Source organism: Lepidochelys olivacea, assembly GCF_965140295.1.
Source record: "Lepidochelys olivacea isolate rLepOli2 genome assembly, chromosome: 1".
NCBI lineage: Eukaryota > Metazoa > Chordata > Testudines > Cheloniidae > Lepidochelys > Lepidochelys olivacea.
In genome coordinates this window covers 152,550,635-152,570,360 of record NC_140411.1, presented here as the reverse complement: position 1 = coordinate 152,570,360, position 19,726 = coordinate 152,550,635, and the positions used below count along the sequence as shown (strand labels likewise).

Here is a 19,726-nt window from a genome sequence, read left to right as displayed (position 1 = left end):
TTATGGACTACAAATGTGTGGTATGGTATAAATGTAATCATTTTACTTTCTGTTATCAAATCCTTCTGGTGGCTTTGAAAGTTGTGAAATAGCCACATAGCTAAAATGAGTGACACTAAAATTAGTCCTAGTCCTAGAGAGTGAGTTCATAAATCAAAGAGAATAGAGTGCAGAAGTAAAACTGAAGTGGTGGTCACTTAATGTAATCACAAGCAGGTATTGTAGGGCATAAAGTTAATATATTTTATCACTATTCTTAATACTATTAAGTACTTGTTACTGCTATTGAACACATTGAAACTTAATTCTTGTTTTTCAAGTCAGCAAAAGCCATAAAAGTTTAACATTAGGCAATAATGGAACAAGTTTAGTAATTTGTAATACCTTACTCAGATTTTATTTTTCTTTAAGATGGGTCCGTATGTATATCCCTCTGCTTAATCCTACGTATGAAACCCTAGACCTGGAAATGGTCAACAGCAATCCTGAAAATTTTTCAATAGAGACTGACCCAAGGAAACCTGTAAGTACTTAAAAAAACACCTGAAAAGATTCTTTTGCCTTCATGCAATAGGGACATAGTAGAGCTGTCCCTTCAAATTTTATTGATGAAACGAGTTAATTATGTAGTGCATTAAGAATATACAGCATTGTACAAAGGGTTAAATGTGCCTTATAAATACATGCGTCTGTCCTACAGAGGTTTACAGCCTAAAGGCAAGAGGAGACGTAAAACAATGCAATATGATCAGAAAATGAGCACAGTGTGGACATTTCTGGAGCACTTTGTGGAGTAGTTTTGTGAAGGAGCAGAGAGAGTGTGCTTGGCAAACATTGATTTGGGAGGGCATGAAGTCAGGTGGTGTGGGAGGCAAATGGAACAGTCAAGCAGTGGTGCTGGAACAGTTTGTATAGTGGGGGTACTGAGAGCCATTGAACCAAACTTTAAACCCTGTATATGATGGAAACCACTTCAAGTCAGGGGGTGCTGCTGCACCTCCAGCACCCCTAGTTGCAGCACCTATGCAATCAAGACAGAAGCTTGAGAAGATCATAGGAGTGAGAATGGGGAAAGAAAATGATGAGAAGAGATGTAGGTTAGGGCAGATTTGTGCAGGGAGTTGAGACCTGGGAGTGAACTCAATGTGGAAAGAAAGAAGTTAGTGGAGGGGATCTGAGAAGAGCAGAGATGTGAGACTATCTTGGTAGCAGTGTATTGTATTGAATAGAGTAGAGAGAGAGGTGAGGCGCAGGGAAGCCAGAGAGCAGAGAGTTACTGTAGTGGAGATAAAAGATTACCAAAGCATCAACCAAGATGCTAACAGCAGGGATGGAGAAAAAAGGATGCACTGTTAGAGATACTTTAGAGAAAGTAGTGACAAGAGCTGGTAAGAGTTTGGATATGGGGAAGGGGAGAGGGAATTTTCTATAGCTAAACTGAAAGTGTCTAGTCTCAAAAATAAAAGGTAGCAATACAAATAGAAAAAAAATACAGTGGAGAACTGGAGACCTAATTGAAAACCTAATGAGTTCTGAGAGCTTTAAAGTCTTGCTCCATCAGGCAGTTAGTGATGAGCTCAGGATTCATTGGAAAATTTAAAAGTCTGGTAAATCCATACATGATAGTATTCAGAGTGTTCCTCTCTGAACAGTAGCACATATGTACACAGTATACATGCACAGATTCATCAGAACAGACAGATTTCCAGTGTGAACATAAAGAGATCAGGTAAATACAGTGCCTCCAAAACCACCATCTGCCTGAAATCTGGTTTGGATGCCTGCTACATTTTCCCTGGGGTAAAGAGGTTGGTTGAAATGATGACTGGGGTTGCACTGAAATTTTAGAACAGTCATTCAGTCAAGGGATTTTGGGGAAACTGGGAAATCAGTCAGTCCTCAGAAGGAACAGAATTCCTCTTACCCCAGTCAGCAAGAGAGAAACCGTGGATCAGTTAATTCCACAAATTGATGTTCACCTGGAGAACGTTTTCTTCCCCATAAAGTCTTTAGCCTGTTACTATTATATACATTCTCTTTCCTTCCCCATCACTGGAGTCATTTACCTGTGGCCCCACAATCTATAAGCTGGCCAACTTTTGTGTACTTTTAAGAACTGATTGATTGATTTATGGATCTGCTGAGCACCTTCTGCTCCCACTGAAATGATTTGGCGCTACAGGTAGTCATCCTTCATGAAAATTAAGGCATTATTTTTAGAAATTTATGACTCCAAATAAACATTGTAGCTAGCCCATAGTGTTTATTGTGTATTGGGAGTTAGTGTTTGTGTAAAGGGGCTAAGAATGAGTGGGTATTCTGAGGAAGGTGAGATTGTGAGTTTTATAGCATACCTTGCATTAAATTTGTTTATCCAGCTTTTTGTTTTTAGTTTTCTTATCCCTCATTTAAACCATTCAGAGTTACTATGCATCTGCTTTGTTTTCACCATCCAATTTTGTGTATTTTCTCATACTTTAGACTGCAAGCATAGTTTCCATTACTGTAATTGGATAATTCCTGGTTTCCCTGTTAAGTGTCATGAAAGAGCTAAAACCTTGCATTCAAAGTGTGAATTCTCTTCCGCCAAGTGAAGGCACACTGTGTTCTTAAATCTAGTAGGAAACTTTTCCTCTGGGACAATCCTACAGGATTTCAGTAGTCTATTATCTCTTGCCTATAGTCTGAGCACTGCTTCCCAGAAGATAATGTACATGCCCAGGGACAATGGGTGGAGTGCTTATGGTAGAAGCATTACATAAAGAATACATAAAACAATGAAATTCACAGTTAAGACTAAAATTCTAATATAAACATGATTCCCCTTATCATTCAACATTGCTACAAACAGTGTTAAATGATTTAAAGACCCTGAAATAGTGCTGTGGCCAAGAAACTCTCTGTGCAGCTCAGGAATGGGCCTTCAAAATCGTTTAAAGACAGTGTTGCACTTCTCTGATTCTGATGCCATTCTGATCTCCAAAGTAAATTGGAGCAGCCTGATAGCTATCTTAATTTTATACTATCTTCCAGTAGTTGAGGATCAATTTGGCAGTAGAGCCTGGGCCACACCACCCATCCTCCCACTCAGAGGAGGGTGTGAGAGCTGCTGTGGCATTTCTGTGCCACCCTAGAATTTCCCATTCATCAGGGAATCAACAGGTGACCATTTAAAGTGGCTTTTGGGGCTGCGTGCATCATCAGAGTAGCACTAAGCTACCCTGATTTACAGGAAAACCAGACTTGAGAAATTAGGCTGAGAGTAAAAATTCAAACATAACTGTGACTTTTCTTGATGTTGCTGCCTACTGCCAAAAAAAACCTTTAACATTATTTTAATGTGGGTTTTGTTTTATTAATGTATTACAGTAAAAAACCCACTTAGGATCAAAACACTGTAAATTCAAGTTTAAAAAAAATCAGCATTACTTCTTGACTTGCTCCATATTTTAGGTATCATATTACTTCAAGCTGAGCAAATAAGATGAAGAGTTACAGACTAACACGGCTACCACTCTGTATCAGCAAAAACAATGAGGAATCCTTGTGGCACCTTAGAGACTAACAAATTTATTTGGGCATAAACTTTTGTGGGCTAAACCCACTTCATCAGATGCATGGAGTGGAAAATACAGTAGTTTATACATAAAATTTATACATAGTATGTGAAAAGATGTGTGTTGCCTTCCCAAATTGGGGGTCAGTGCTAACAAGACCATTCAATTAACAGTAGAATATCAAGGGAGGAAAAATCACTTCTGTAGTGGTAATGAGGGTGGCTCATTTCAGACAGTTGACAAGAAGGTGTGAGAAATAGTAGGGGGAAATTAGTATGGTAAAATTAGGTTTTGGAGTGACTCATCCACTTCCAGTTTTTCTTCAGGCCTAATTTGATGGTGTCCAGTCTGCAAATTAATTCCGGTTCTGCAGTTTCATGTTGGAGCCTGTTTTTTGAAGAATTTTTTTATTGAAGAATTGCCACTTTTAAGTCTGATATTGAGTGGCCAGGGAGGTTGAAGTATTCTCCTACTGGGTTTTGAATGCTGTAATTCCTGATGTCAGATTTATGTCCATTTATTCTTTTGTGTAGAGACTGTTCGGTTTGGCCAATGTACATGGCACAGGGGCATTGCTGGCACATGATGGCATATATCACATTGATAGATGTGCAGGCGAACAAGCCCCTGATAGTGTGGCTGATGTGGTTAGGTCCTATGATGGTGTCCCTTGAACAGATACACAGACAGAGTTGGCACCAGGGTTTGTTGCAGGGTTTGATTCCTGGGTTAGTGTTTTTATTGTGATGTGTGTAGTTGCTGGTGAGTATTTGCCCCAGGTTGGGAGGCTGCCTGTAAGCGAGGACTGGCCTGTCTCCCAAGGTCTGTGACAGTAAGGGATCATCCTTCAGGATAGGTTGTAGATCCCTGATGCACTGGAGAGTTTTTAGTTGGGGGCTGTAGGTGACGGTTAGTGGCATTCTGTTACTTTCTTTGTTGGGCCTGTCTTGTAGTAGGTGACTTCTGGGTACCCTTCTGGCTCTGTCAATCTGTTTCTTAACTTCACCAGGTGGGTATTGTAGTTTAGTCACTTTATTATCTGGAGTGTATTAACACTTCATCATAAAATAATAGCAGAACACAACCAGCTTCTGGTTAATCATTTCACAAATCAGTATTTGAACTTGTAGTCAAGTAGCATAATCTTGATTCATTATATTAGATTTTGGAAGAACTCTGGAAGTTTCATATGTATTATGTTCAGATCATTAGCACAGAAATGGATTAGAATTAATTATCTTGACTTCTGATTCCAGATTGCATGTGATCAGTCCAGGCAGTTTAAAAATATCCTTTGTGCTTGCAGCCTAATTCGTTACCTGAGGCTTAAGGGCAGGGGTGAAAGTAATTTAAAGGATTTACCAGTACTCCATAGTCCTTGGGAGGGCGAGGGGCCTCAACTGGAAGAGGTGTGGCCTCTACTGGAAGAGCCGGGACCTTTACATCCCCGGGCCCTTTAAATCAAGATTTAAAGGTCCCCGGGCTGGGACTGTGGTAGCAGCAGCTGGGAGCCCCGGACTCTTTAAATCACCCTGGAGCTACCAGCTGCAGAGTCAGCTGGGAGTCCTGGGGCTCGGGGGTGATTTAAAGGGCCCAGAGCTCCAACTGCCGCTACCGCAGCAGAGCCCTGGGCCCTTTAAATAACCATCGGAGCCCCGGGGGCTCCCGGCTCCCACTGCTGCCCCGGGCTCTGGCGGAGCTTTAAAGGGCCCAGCGCTCCGCTGCAGTAGCAGCAGCCGGGAGCCAGCCCTGGCCCTTTAAATCACCACCGGAGCCCCACTACCGCAGGGCTCCAGCAGCAGGCTTGCATGGCGATTTAAAGGGCTCTGGAGGGTAGGAACTCTTTAAATCACCGCCTGAGCCCTGCTGCTGGAGCCCCGGGTCCTTTAAATCGCCACCCGAACCCCGGGGCTCCAGCAGCAGGGCTCAGGCGGTGATTTAAAGAGTCCGGGGCTCCGTTTGCCGCTACCGACCCGGGTCCTTTAAATCATCCCCAGAGCCCTGTTGCCAGAGCCCTGGGGAGGCGACGGTGGGGCTCCAGCAGCGATATAAAGGGCCAGGGGCGGTAATGGTGGCCGGAGCCCCAGACCCTTTCAGTAGCCGTCAGAGCCCCACCACTGCTACCCCAGGGCTCCGGCAGGCTCCGGGTATGATTTAAAGGACCTGAGGCGGTAGCGGCTACCGGAGCCCTGGACCCTAAATCGTCCCCGGAGCCCTGCTGCCGCTCCGGCAGCTATTTAAAGGGCCCAGGTTGGTAGTTGTGACAGGAGCCCTGGGCCCTTTAAAACGCCATCTGAGCCCCCCCCCCACTGCTTCCCCAGGGCTCTGGCAGCAGTTTTGCCACCTGGGGAAGCTGATCTGCCCTGGCACGGCTCACAGGCTCTTGCCGGTACGCCATACCAGGGCTTACTGGCTTACTTTCACCTCTGCTTAAGGGTCACCAGTAGCCCTAGTACATTGTTTAGGAAAGATCCATTCAAAATTAAGTTATATAACTTTAAGAGCATTCAGTCCCAAATATAGTATAAGCGCTGAACTTTGAAGTGGATTTTGAGTTACAATATCTACCTTTTCTTTTTTCTTTCTTTCTTTCAAGTACAGTTTTAGAGCATTTGCTATAATCATCTTGCTGCTATTTTTTCACCTGGGGAATCTTCAGAGCCATGAATATTCCACTTTGTCCCATTTTCCCCTTTTGTACTCAACCTTCCTCACAGCAGCCCTCTCTTTAGCACAGATAGCTGAGACCCCCCCCTAGAGTTTATAAATAATATAATTTTTTAATGGCAAAGGGTGGTTGTTGGAAAGCAGTGTTAGATTTCCTCTTCTCCTTAGAGTATGGGGACATTGCTCCCTTAGAATTTCAAGTTCTACACATTGTACAAGGGAGCACATTGTACTGGCAGTAGACCACTGTTATGACCCCTTTGCCTGGTTTTGTGAACTATAACCTGATACTTCAGGCAACAGTTTAGAATTATGCATCATGGCATGACAGTGGTCAGTACTGCCTATTTCTGGCCCAGCCTTAGACTTTCTGTGAAATCTTCAGCTAATTAATTAACGTAAATGTTCCTGTGTTTCTCTACCTTTAAAAAAGGGATAATAGTGCTTACCAGCCAACATGGCAGTTCTGAGGCTACATGATTTTGTAAAGTATTTTGAGATAGTCTCAGATGAAAGGCACTGTTAAATATAAAATATTATTTTTTATTTAAACAACAACTCAGAGATGGTGTTGTCCAGTTAAGGATGAGCAAAGTTTGAACAAAACTACTAGTAATTTTAAAATTATAAATATTTACAGTCAGGAAGTTTAGATATTCTCTATAGCTTTGTTACATCAGTTCACATCTGGTCTGGCTGAGAATATTGGGCTGTCTCAACCTTTGGACCACCTTAATTTGGATCTCTCCAGTCATTGGATCATCTCATATGAACAAAATTGGAAGAAACATCTGTTCCTCACAGCTTTTTACAGCCTTAATGTCCCCTGCAGCACAGCTGTAGGAACTCGTGTAGTTCCCCACATAGACAACTGGTGTGTTAGAGGACAATTTCCTCTGTCGACAGAATTTAGCACTCATACTGAATGTTTTAGTATATTTTGGACTAATCGGCCTTATTTGCTAGTGCTGATAGTTTAGAGAAACAGATCTGCATAGTTGTATTATGGACAGAGAAGATAAACATCATAGAGGTAGAGACAGGCCTCTTTTAAAATACTCCCAGTATTCTTCCTTTGAGTGTTCTCTGTATATTCCCATGCATGGGATGCTCTGACCATTAGGAAGGGGGCGAGGGATAGCTCAGTGGTTTGAGCATTGGCCTGCTAAACCCAGGGTTGTGAGTTCAAACCTTGAGGGGGCCATTTTGGGATCTGGGGCAAAAATTGGGGATTGGTCCTGCTTTGAGCAGGGGGTTGGACTAGATGACCTCCTGAGGTCCCTTCCAACCCTAATATTCTATGATTCTATGATTACAGCCTGAATAGTAAAATATATTAGTGGCTGTTGGAGCATCCATGTGCCTCCCTTACCCACTCCACCCTGCCAAACTCCAGACATAGGGCTAGGGTTTAAAAGTAGCTTGGTCCTCCACTGCCTTAGTTACTTCAGTCAGGACCTGCTGGACAGTTACACTGTTGCTGTATGAGCCTTTTGGATCAGCAGTAGATAGCTTGTATCAGTTACATAAATACATAGGGTTACATAGCTTTATTTAGAGACAGTTAAAGGGATAACATGATGGATCAGAAGACTAAGAGCCTGAATTCTCATGTCCAGTGATATTCCCAGCATCAGATGCACATGCTAGATGCTTGGCATGTTTGAGGGAAGGGCATTCTCCCTCTAACTAACCGATCTGCTCAGTGTTTGCCACAAGGGGAAAAACAGTGAGACAAAACAGGCTCCAGGCAATTTTATTTCAGGATGCCCTGACAGCAGCGGTCCATTCTCAGAGACCAACTTTGTCAATGCCCCTATCTCCAGACTCTTTATCAGGCAAGAAGTGAGATTCAGCTCCTATGTCAGGTGCAGGATACAAGAGAGCGCAGGATCTGAAAAAGAAGAAAAGATCATGATCTGTAAGTGACAGACTCTGTTTCCAGAGCTGTCTCATTTCAGAAAAACTTAGTTGCAGTACCAAGGAAAAATTTGCAGCCATCCTCAGTGTTGGCCTCATTACCTAGAGCCAGTCCGAGAGAGAAGGACCTACAGGGACAGAATCTCATTATAGAGTCAGTCTCTGATTCTCAGCATAGGTAGGAGTCATTCCTCTGTGGATTCAACAATATCGGATCTGGAGGTGCCTGTCCAGAGGGTGAGATCTAAGCACCCAATTAAGAGAAAAGATGAGGGTTCAACCACTAATATGGCTTCAAATAGTGTTACTGTTAAAGCAATAGTTCATCAGGTGGATCCGTCCGTGAATCCGTCCATGGCTCTGTAGACAGCTGAGCCAGGTACTACATCTCGGAACATGTCAGGTGTGTTATTACAACCAGTCAGGCTGACTGCTTCTCCAAGAGTCAGCAAAGAACAGGAAAGGGTCAGGGGCTCTCTGCTGCTGCCTCTTCCAAAGACCCCTTTGGGGTCCCCAGAGAAAAGCTTCTCTCCTTTCTCCTTTGCAAGAAGGTTATTGTCTCTAGTCCCATCTGAGCTGCAAATGGATTGGGACTAGAAGAGGGATGTGGATTACAGATGAGAACCAGGGAAAATGTATTATAATCAGTTCAAAGAAGCCCTGCTGGATCCGCAGGCACAGAGATATTTCCAGCCAGATCCATCAGTAGGGTTTTTGCCTGAGTAGCATGTCGCTCCTGGGGTAAGGAGGTCCAAGTGGCCATTTCTGGCACCTTACCAAGAAGGCTCAATCTGTGGGGACAGACCTTCAGCAAGACAGTATCAGGAGGACATTCAATTGTCAGATCCAATGGATAAGGACCAGCCAATGACACTTACTCAGAACAAGTCACCTATGGAAATAAATGAAATATTATCCAACAAGGAGGAACTAAAGGTGGCAGAGTCCAATTGAGAATTAAGACATGTGCCTTCTCCAGATGAAAATGAGGGGAATGTCTCTGTATCATCATCATCATCCGAAGAGGCATTAGCCTTTCATTAGTTACTATCTCAAATGTGGAAGGTGTTAAATATTCCTTCTGTTTTTGTGGAGAAATCATCACAGCCTAGCTTTGATATTTTCATGGCAGCAGCTAGTCAACAAGTCATTCTTCCCTGGTTAGAGGGATGGTTTCAGCCAGCAAAGTCAGCCTGAAAAACTCCCTCAACCAGTCAGCCTCTATGTAAGAAGGAAGACAAATTATATAAAATATATGAGGACTTGCTGTGTTTCATACCCATCTGCCTCCTAAGTCATTGGTGGTCAAAGCAGCACTTCACAGCTCAAAAAGTGCCCAAACTCACTCTACTCCATCATCTCAGGAAGGAAAGAGGCTAGAAGTGTTAGGAAGAAAAATTATTTTCTTAAGCTACATTTTTAAACATGTGCAAATCCAACTATGAAGCTATCATGGCTAGGTACCAATACCATCTTTAGAGCAAAATGTCCTTTCTCCTTAATGCACTTTCAGAGGAACACAAAATTATCAAGTGCTATTTTGACTGAAGGATTGAATGTTGCCGAGAAACAGTTGCTAATGACTTTTAACTTCTCGGATACTTCAGCAAATCACTTTGGTTGTCTCAGTAAGGAGACATGCATGGTTAAGATCAATGTGACTCTGTCATGAGACAAACATGAGGCTTGAGGACCTTCCATATGAAGGAGAAAGTCTCTGTTTTAGTATTCAGACTTATGAAGTACTAGAGAAGATGAAAAACGTAAGATCTAGTGCTAGATTTTAGGTTTCTTTAATACAAGGAAGAGGCCATATTCAATTCCATTACACAAGTATCAGAGGCATTACCCTCCTTCATCTCTTTTACTTCATTATGATTACCAGACGGGCATATCATTTTCAGCCTCAGCATAATTATAACTCACAACGCCAGCTATAATAGAGAAGAAATTTAAAACTCATAATAATAAATGGAAAGTTTTATCTTCTTCGTTCTCTACAGTTCCTCCAAGACATTAGATTGGACATGAGGACACGGAGTTTAAGCTAGTTCACTTAGACATTGTTTATTTGGGGACCGGTTAGCGGGTACACTTTTTTTTTCCAGTCCTCCTAGAACATCAGTAATGCTGACCATGGATACATGAACCCTAGGATGGGGAGCCCATATGAACAATGAATTGTTGGTCAGAGATCATTGCTTATCAAAGGAAAGGAATATACACATCAATATTTTAGTACTGAGAGAAATCAGACTAGCTCTAAGGTCTTTTCTACCTCAATTCAAAAACAAACTAGTTCAGGTAGTAACAGACAATAAGGCCAGGTTATATTATCTAAACAAGCAAAGGAGGACTCACTCTGTGAAATTATGTAGGGAGGTCAAGAGTTTTTAGGAGTACTGGGTAGTACACAATATTTAATCAGTAACCATTCGCATAGCAGGGGAATAGAACACCCTTGCAGGTCATATAAGTAGGTCATCAGGTCAGATGCACTAATAGTCCTTGAAGGATGAAGTAGTGAATCACTTCTTCAGTTTATAGTGGAACCCAATAATAGACGTGCTTGCATCCAGCAAAAACAGGAAATGTGAGAGATTGTTCCAGGGCAGGTAGAGACAAAGAATCAATATCTGATGCTTTTCTAATACACTTGGGTCAGTGTTTAATATATGCTTCCTCCGCATTTCCACTTATTCAGAGAATGATAAGATAAGACAGGACAAAGTCAGGATGATTTTAATAGCACCAGCTGGCCCAGACACCAGTGGTATCTGGATTTGATACATCTGTCAAGCATTAGTGGAACCTTTACTGCTGACACTGGACTTGTTGACACAACAAACAGGGAAAGTCTACCATCTGAACCTTCAGTCCTTCACTTGATTGCACGGGGATTAAACCTTTAGATGGGCTAGAATAAAGTCTTTCATTAGAAGTACAAAATGTACTGTCCAATTCTAGAAAATAATACACATGAAAGTGTGCTATAGTCTTAAATGGAAAAAAAAATTATTGTGGATTTCCAAATATAATGTGGATCCTTATATGACACCAATTAATTATATATTAGAGTATTTATTGTACCTTAAGAAGACACCTCCTTTCATTATCTTCAGTTAAGGTTCATCTCTCAGCTATATCAGCATATCATGTACCTGCAGAAGGAAAATCAATTTTTACTGATGGTACAATTAAGAGGTTTTTAAAAGGCCTTAATTTGTATCCTCCAATAAGAACTCCTATGCCCTCCTGTGATCTGAATGTAGTACTAGCACAAATAATGAGACTTCCCTTTTAACAGCAATGGGGAGCGGTTCTTTATTTCATCTATCTGTAAAAACATTGATTTTGGTGGCAATCACTTCCATCAGACACAAAAGTGAATTGCCTGCATTAATGACTGATTCATCACTGACTGTGTTTCATAAGGATAAAGAGGTTTTTTGCACTCATCCCAAGTTGTTACCAAAAATAGTCTCTGATTTTCCCATAAATCAATCTGTAATTTTACCATGTTTTTTTCTCCAAACCCTGTACTCATGATGGGGAAGCTAAATTATACCCATTAGATCTGAGGAGAACATTTATCTTTTTATTTAGACATAACTAACCAATTTAGACAGTCTTCAAGGCTATATATTTTTGAAGCTCATAAATCCATTCCTTGAGGCATCAAAACTTATGCAGCTAGATCCAAGTCAGCTTGCATGGCTTTCTGTAGTCATATTCCTCTGATAGAGATATGTAGAGCAGCAACCTGGTATTCTGTTCACACTTTTACTAAACATTATTCTTTAGACTTGGCATCTAGACCAGAGGCATAGATTGGCAGAAGAGTCCTGCATTCCTTGTTTAACTAGAACACCAGGTCCCACCATCCTGGGTCAGAGACTGCCTATTAATCTACCCCATGTGTGGGTATATGTAGAGGACACCTGAAGGAAGAAATGAGTTTCTTGCTTGTAACTGAGGTTCTTTGAGATGTATTCTGCATATTCCTACTCCCTATCCATCTTTCCCGTCTACCATGGAGTCCTATCTACCAAAGGGCTTGGATCATGGGGGAAAGAATCAAGGCAGTGGTGCATCATGCTTCTTTTAAATCCTTGCGCTAGAACAGAGTTGGGCAAACTACAGGCCACATCCGGCCTGAGGGACCCTCCTGCCCGGCCCTTGAGCTCCTGGCCGGGGAGGCTAGCCCCCGGCCCCTCCCCTGCTGTCCCCTCTCCCCCACAGCCCCAGCTCGCTGTGCTGCCAGCGCGGGAGGGGGCTGCACTGCGCGGGCAGGGGAGAGCAGATGGGGAGGCTCACCTGTAGCCTCAGGGGAGCAGGCGGGAGGTGCGCATGGCGGGAGCGTGGCGAACATGGGCGGAGGACTCAGGAGGAGCGCTGGGCGGACGCACAGCTGGCCAGAGACAAGCGGTGCTTTGAAGGGGAAACCGCCGCTTCTCTCCGGCTGCACAGCTGCCCCGCTTCCTCCTGAGTCCTCCGACCATATTCGCAGGGCCGTATTTGGAAAGGAGCTTTGGGGGGGGGGATTGGATAGGGGTGGGTTCCCGGGGTGCCTGTGAGGGGGCGGGGGTGTGGATAGGGGTCAGGGCAGTCAGGGAGCAGGGGGAGTTGGATGGGGATGGAGTCCCAGGAGGCAGGAAGTCCCAGGAAGGGGTGGTCAGGGGACAAGGAGTTGGGCATGGGGGGTTGGATGGGTCGGGTGTTCTGAGGGGGGCAGTCGGGGCGGGAAGTGGGACGGGGCCGATAGGGTTAGGGTTTGAGGAGGCACAGTCCTCCCTCCCCAGCCCTCCATATAGTTTTGGGGTAACTTGATTACAGCCTCTAAGTATAGACATGGGGAAGGAATGTTTAATAATGGGCCCTTTATTCTGGCAGAGAAAAGTATAACACGATCCAGTGGCTGGAAGTTGAAGTTAGACAAATTTAGGCTGGAAATAAGGTGTGCATTTTTAAGAATGAGGGTAATTAACTGTTAAAACAATTCACCAAAGGTCGTGGTGGATTCCCCATCACTGATCATTTTAAAATCAAGATTGGATGTTTTTCTAAAAGATCTGCTCTAGGAATTATTTTGGGATGTTTGATGGCCTGTGTTATACAGGGGGTCAGACTAGATCAGGAGTGGGCAAACTTTTTGGCCTGAGGGCCACATTCGGTTTCCAAAACTCTATGGAGGGCCAGGTAGGGAAGGTTGTGCCTCCCCAAACCCTATCATCCCCATCCCACTTCCCGCCCCCTGACTGGCCCCCTCAGAACCTCCGACCCCACCTACTCCTTGTCCCCTGACCACCACCCCCCCGGGATCCCACCCCCTATCCAAGTCCCCCTGCTCCCTGACTGCCCTGACCCCTATTCACACCCCCCGCCCCCTGACAGGCACCCCAGGACCCCACCCCCATCCAACCCCCCTAAAGGCACTTTCAGAATGTGAATATGGGCGGAGGACTCAGGAGGAGGCAGGGGCAGCTATGCAGCTGGAGAGAAGCGGCGGTTTCCCCTTCAAAGCGGCGCTTCTCTCCGGCCGGCTGCGCAGCCGCCCAGTTACAACCAATTACTACCTCAAACATTCTCATTTGCTAGTAAAGAGAAAAAAATTATTGGATAAGTGGTGTGTTCAGAAAAGGGAGGTAGAGTTAAAGGTGTAGACCGGGGTCTCAAACTCAAATGACGACAAGGGCCACATGAGGACCAGTACATTGGCTCGAGGGCCGCACCACTGCCCCCTTACCCCCTGCTGCCCCGGCCCTGCCCCCACTTCAGCCCTTCCGTGAGGCCCTGCCCTTGCCTCCCCGCCTCTTCTCACCCCTTCCCTGAAATCTCCACCCCAACTCAACCCGCTCCCTGCCCCCAGGGGGTGCAGGAGGGGCACGGGGTGCATCAGGGGGCTCAGGGCAGGGGGTCAGGATGCGGGGTGCAGCAGGGGGCTCAGGGCAGGGAGTTGGGGTGCAGGGTGCGGCAGGGGGCTCAGGGCGCAGGAGGGGTGCGACAGGGGGCTTAGGGCAGGGGGTCGGGGTGCAGGAGGGGTGCGGGATGCAGCAGGGGGCTCAGGGCAGGGGGTTCGGCTGCAGGAGGGGTTCAGAGGGTGGGTCTGGCCCGGTGCACACCGGGGGCAGGGCAGGCTCCCTCCCCGCCCCCTGCCCCCCATGTCGCTCCTGGAGGGGGCCGGGACCTGGGTGGGGGGCACAGGGGTCTGTGTGTTACCCTGGCCGCTCCTCCAGGTACCTCCCCCGAAGCTCCCATTGGCCGTGGTTTCCCCCACCCAGGTCCCGGCCGCTTCCTGAAGCAGCACAGGGGCAGGACAGGGCAGGTGGGCGGGCAGGCAGGGAGGGAGGGAGCCTGCCCTGCCCATGGTGTGTGCCGGACCGGAGCCGCTCTAGGTAAATGCTAGGGGGGCCGCAGGGACCTGGCGGGCCACAGAAAATAACCCTGCTGGCCACGTGTTTGAGACCCATGGTGTAGACTATGGTGTACTGTAGTTATGGTAATGGTATGGTGTGTGCTTGTGGGTAGAGGAGTAGTGAGTATGTACTGCTAGGTGGCTTAACTTTTAATTCCTTTGCTTTTCTGGATATGTTTCAGAGTAACAGCCGTGTTAGTCTGTATTCGCAAAAAGAAAAGGAGTACTTGTGGCACCTTAGAGACTAACAGATTTATTTGAGCATGAGCTTTCATGAGCTACATGGCAGAGGGGCATTGCTGGCACATAATGACATATATCACATTGGTAGATGTGCAGGTGAACGAGCCTCTGATAGTGTGGCTGATGTGATTAGGTCCTATGATGGTGTCCCCTGAATAGATATGTGGACACAATTGGCAATGGGCTTTGTTGCAAGGATAGGATCCTGGGTTAGTGGTTCTGTTGTGTGGTGTGTGGTTGCTAGTGAGTATTTGCTTCAGGTTGGGGGGCTGTCTGTAAGCAAGGACTGGCCTGTCTCCCAAGATCTGTGAGAGTGATGGGTCGTCCTTCAGGATAGATTGTAGATCCTTGATGGTGCATTGGAGAGGTTTTAGTTGGGAGCTGAAGGTGATGGCCCCTCTGCCATGTACATTGGTCAAACTGGACAGTCTCTACATAAAAGAATAAATGGACACAAATCAGACGTCAAGAATTATAACATTCAAAAACCAGTCGGAAAACACTTCAATCTCTCTGGTCACTCGATTACAGACCTAAAAGTGGCAATTCTTCAATAAAAAAACTTCAAAAACAGACTCCAACGAGAGACTGCTGAATTGGAATTAATTTGCAAACTGGATACAATTAACCTAGGCTTGAATAGAGACTGGGAGTGGATGGGTCATTACACAAAGTAAAACTTATTTCCCCCATGTTTATTCCCCCCCCCCCCCGCCACTGTTCCTCACACGTTCTTGTCAACTGCTGGAAATGGCCCACCTTGATTATCGCTACAAAAGGTTCCCACCCCCCCACCCCCCGGCTCTCCTGCTGGTAATAGCTCACCTTAAGTGATCACTCTGGTTACAGTGTGTATCATGTTCTCTATGTATATAAATCTCCCCACTGTATTTTCCATTGAATGCTTCCGATGAAGTGAGCTGTAGCTCACGAAAGCTTATGCTCAAATACATTTGTTAGTCTCTAAGGTGCCACAAGTACTCCTTTTCTTTTTTCTGGATATATCTCTCATATGCAGTGTATGTAGCAATTCTAACTGCTTCATAATAAAGTTTTGTGTTTTCATAGAAGCAGTCTTCAGATTTTTTGAGGCTCTTTCCCACTAGTTTCTCTTGTGAAGACCTCCAGAAGCCACTTGTTATCGCTGTAGCTTTTATGTGAATGAAATGAAAGCGTATCTTCAGCACATCTTACTATCTGAAGTGTGCAAAATTTAGTCCTTTTTAAAGCACTTCCTGTGGCAACTACTTTCCATAGTAGTCCCTTGCTGTGTCTCTGCATGGCCTCCTGGTTGCACTGTGGGGGATACCACCTGTCTCAGGCTCTTCAGGCTGAAGTTCTAGCCTTCATGTCTACACCTTATGCCCTCCTGTTATTTATTTTTCTCTTCTGCAACCCTCTCTTTTGGCCTCGAGGCCCTGGCTTTCTCACTGAGTAACTTACATCTTGCTGCATCTTAAAGGGCTGCAGAAAAAAATAGTGTGCTATATTTTTGGGAAATAATATGACCACATAATTAATAATAATACCAAGCTTTTATATAGCACTTTTCATCAGTAAATCTCAAAGTGCTTTGCAAAGGAGGTCAGTATCATTATCCCTCTTTTACAAAGGGGGAAACTGAGGTGCAGAGATAAAGCGATTTGCCCAATGGCAACCAGCAGTTGAGCTGGAAATAGAATCATAGTCTCCTGAGTCCCAGTCCAGTGCTCTGTCCACCAGACAACACTGGATAATACATACAAAAGGAAAAGTTGTACATACAAGTTCTCATTAGTTTGGGACTTGACTGGTTTTTTTAAATGATTAATTCTTCAACTTCAGTGGTCTGATAAGCTAGATTTTTTCTTTTTAAATGGACTGTCCTAATTTGTTTTAAAAAACTGTTTGACACCATCACTAACAACTCTTTCCAGGCCAGGTTCCACTTTTTTACCACCAGCCATTTTGTTGTTTGTTCTTTTCAGAAATGGTTCCAAGATTTTTTTTTTTCATAATGGAAGAAGGTGTTTTTCACTTTCCTCTCATTCAGAAATGGCTGAAGCATTTTTACTCAAATTGTCCAGATAATTTTGTCTTTGAGTAGAGACTAGTCCTGGAAAATTTCAACCTAATATGTGAAAATTTCAGAATGCTTTTAGTGACTGAAAACGGGATTGTATTCTAGTGTGACCTTTGCAGTTTCTAGTTTTGGAAATATAATGCAAATATTTGCCAGTTAATTCTTGAAGTCAGAAGACCCAAAACTGTGGATCTCTGCAATAGTTTAGAGCAGTGCTTCTCCAGCTATCTGATGTGCGGGACCGGCAATTTTTTTTTCCAATGTGCGCGCAGACCGGCAGCCAATGGCTGGCGGACCGGCACCAGTCCGCGGACCACCAGTTTGAGTAGCACTGCCTTAGAGAACTGTAATTGCAGAACATTCCCTTTTATTAATCCAATTCTGTAAGTATCTATTTACATGTTACTGACTCCATTGCACATTCTGGTCTATACACCAACTTAGTTTTCAACAATTTTTTTTAATATAATAGAGATGGCAAAATAACACTTAAAAATAAAATATTTCCTCCAAAAAAATATAGGATTAGAATTAATGTATCCAGAACAATAAACTTCTTTTGTTACTTGTAAAAAGAAAAAAAAGTTATCAAACACAGCATGTCAAGTTTCAACCCTTTGTCAATTACATCTGGGCCCAATCCTTCATTGCTCACTTAAATCAAGCTCCCACTGACATCATTTGGAGATTTGGACGTGCAAGGAATACAGAACCCCAAGCCCTATTTGGTTATAAACTTCCAAAAATTGGGGTCTGCCATGGACACGGTGACAAGACCATTAACTATAGTGCACAAAAACTGATGGTGTAGTAATTCTTGTTTACTCCCTGTTATAATCTTGCAGGGTTGACAGCTACTTTGGCACAGGGGTTTGTCGGTGCCAGCTGTTGTAATGTAATGTTTTGATCTCTGTTAGTTTTAAATAGCATCACTGAATAAAATGTAATACTAACTTGCATGGGATCTATCAATTTTGTTCTGTATGACCACAGAGTAAAATGCATTAAAACTGTTTAGATATGAACAAACTACAAATATCATCATTTTTTTAAAATGAAATAAAATGTAGCATTTGTGAAATCAGTGATTTTGCCCAACTGATTTATATTGGCAAAAGCACTGATTTGCCTTGAGCTTCAGAACACTTGTATGATCACAATGTAGCTGGGCACCTGGCTTTTCCCTGTGCAATTGTGAATCACACTAATGTAGTTCAGAAGCAGATGAACCATAGCAACCTCATTTACTGTGTGAGTGTATGTGAGCAGAAGAGGAGAGGCACATATAAGCATACTATATATTCCTCTTAAAGTCTGTTTGTTTCTTTTGATTTCAGTGTACTAGCATTTTTAGTATCACATGGATGTGAAAAAAATAAAATAAAGAGTAGCAAAGTGATCAGAAATAAAAATCATTTTCCTTCCATTGGTATTTTAAGAAACCAAACTTAGCTTCCTTTTGAGCAGTCAGTAATACCACATTGTTAGTATTTGTGGAATAAACGTGCTGTGACTGCCACTAAATACTGTTTACTGCAGTACATTTTATCAGTCTTACCAGACCATGTGTGCTGAGTCGAGAATGTGTACAGTGGAACACATTAATCAAATAAACATCAACAGTGTCGATAAAAAGCACAACAAAGGAACTAACTCAAAAAAAGTATTGATTTTTTTCCTCTCTCTTTTGCTTGCTTTGTGTGTTTGCACAGCTGATGGTGGCTCCTCATTCCACTACTGAAGTACCTGTTCAGTTCTGTCCTTCTGCCCTGGGAAGAGCCAATCACACGGCATCAATCACCTTCACATGCCCACAGGTATGATGCTATGTTTAGTGTCCAAAGCACTATGAAATCAGATAATACAATATTTTCAAATATAGTTATAAATAAAAGTTTCAGTCAAAAGGACAATTTAAAATCAGATTTTTTGATCCTCAATCATACAGCCAGTGCAAAAATAATTGACTTAGATGCACATGATGAACAATTTGCTTTAGCCTTAGCCTTAACTTTGCTCAGCTTTCAGCATATCTACAATCTTAGATAGAATTAATGCTGTTGGTTGATGTGCAGAGAACTAGAATATGCATTAGTATTTCTAATTTGCTTAGTAATTACAAGGTTATCCCAAATTATTCATTACTGAAATAGTCTTCCTGCTCTGAAATTAATTTAATAGTTCCTTTTGTAAAGTATTATCATAAATAAGCCCCACTTATTAATGTTTATCTTCTTTAGAAATACTCTTGGACTCGAAAGAATTATCATCCTTTGATTTAACTTGAAACTAATCTTCTTTACATTTAATGTGTTAATTTTTTTAGCATTTTTCCTGTGTGTTTCCTGAATCTTTAAAGAGAAGCAACTAAATGGAGAAGCATGAGTCATCTCCTTGACCTACTAGCTTACTAAAAATTGCAGCTGGAGACAAAGAGCAGAACTGATATTATGACACGAGTGCCATAATGTCAGCACATGAGTTGTGCTTGAGTGAAATGTTTGCTTTCCAAATGTATGTAATTTCCTCTTTGTTCTTGTTGGGCTGTCAAATATCCTAATGGGCTGTTGACTTGAAAATTACCTCAGTTGAATGTTAGGGAAATGGCTCTAGTAAGATTCTCGGTAATACTGCAAAAGCAGAACTTGTCTCTTCTACAAGAAAAAAAGGAGTAAGAAAGTGATATAGCCCTTCCCCCTGACCCCACCCCCTCCGATATCAGAATGCCTAACAGACGGATTATCTGTAGGTGGTGGTTGCAAAGCATGCATTTTTAGAGTCCATCTCCTCTTTAATATTTATTAAGAATAAAAGCAAGGAGCCAGCATTTCTGGTATAAGTGGTATATAAGCAAGGGCAGTT

At 43.4% G+C, this 19,726-nt stretch overlaps 1 protein-coding gene across 1 annotated transcript in view; it reads left to right on the top strand.

Annotated features, from left to right (window-relative positions):
• CFAP47 (cilia and flagella associated protein 47) overlaps window positions 1-19,726 on the top strand; it is a 649,074-nt gene that overhangs the window by 494,001 nt on the left and 135,347 nt on the right. Inside the window, exons 54-55 of the mRNA XM_084621504.1 lie at window positions 412-523; window positions 18,577-18,681. Of these exons, the coding sequence (XP_084477630.1) occupies window positions 412-523; window positions 18,577-18,681 (217 nt within the window). The remainder of the gene's footprint in view (window positions 1-411; window positions 524-18,576; window positions 18,682-19,726) is intronic.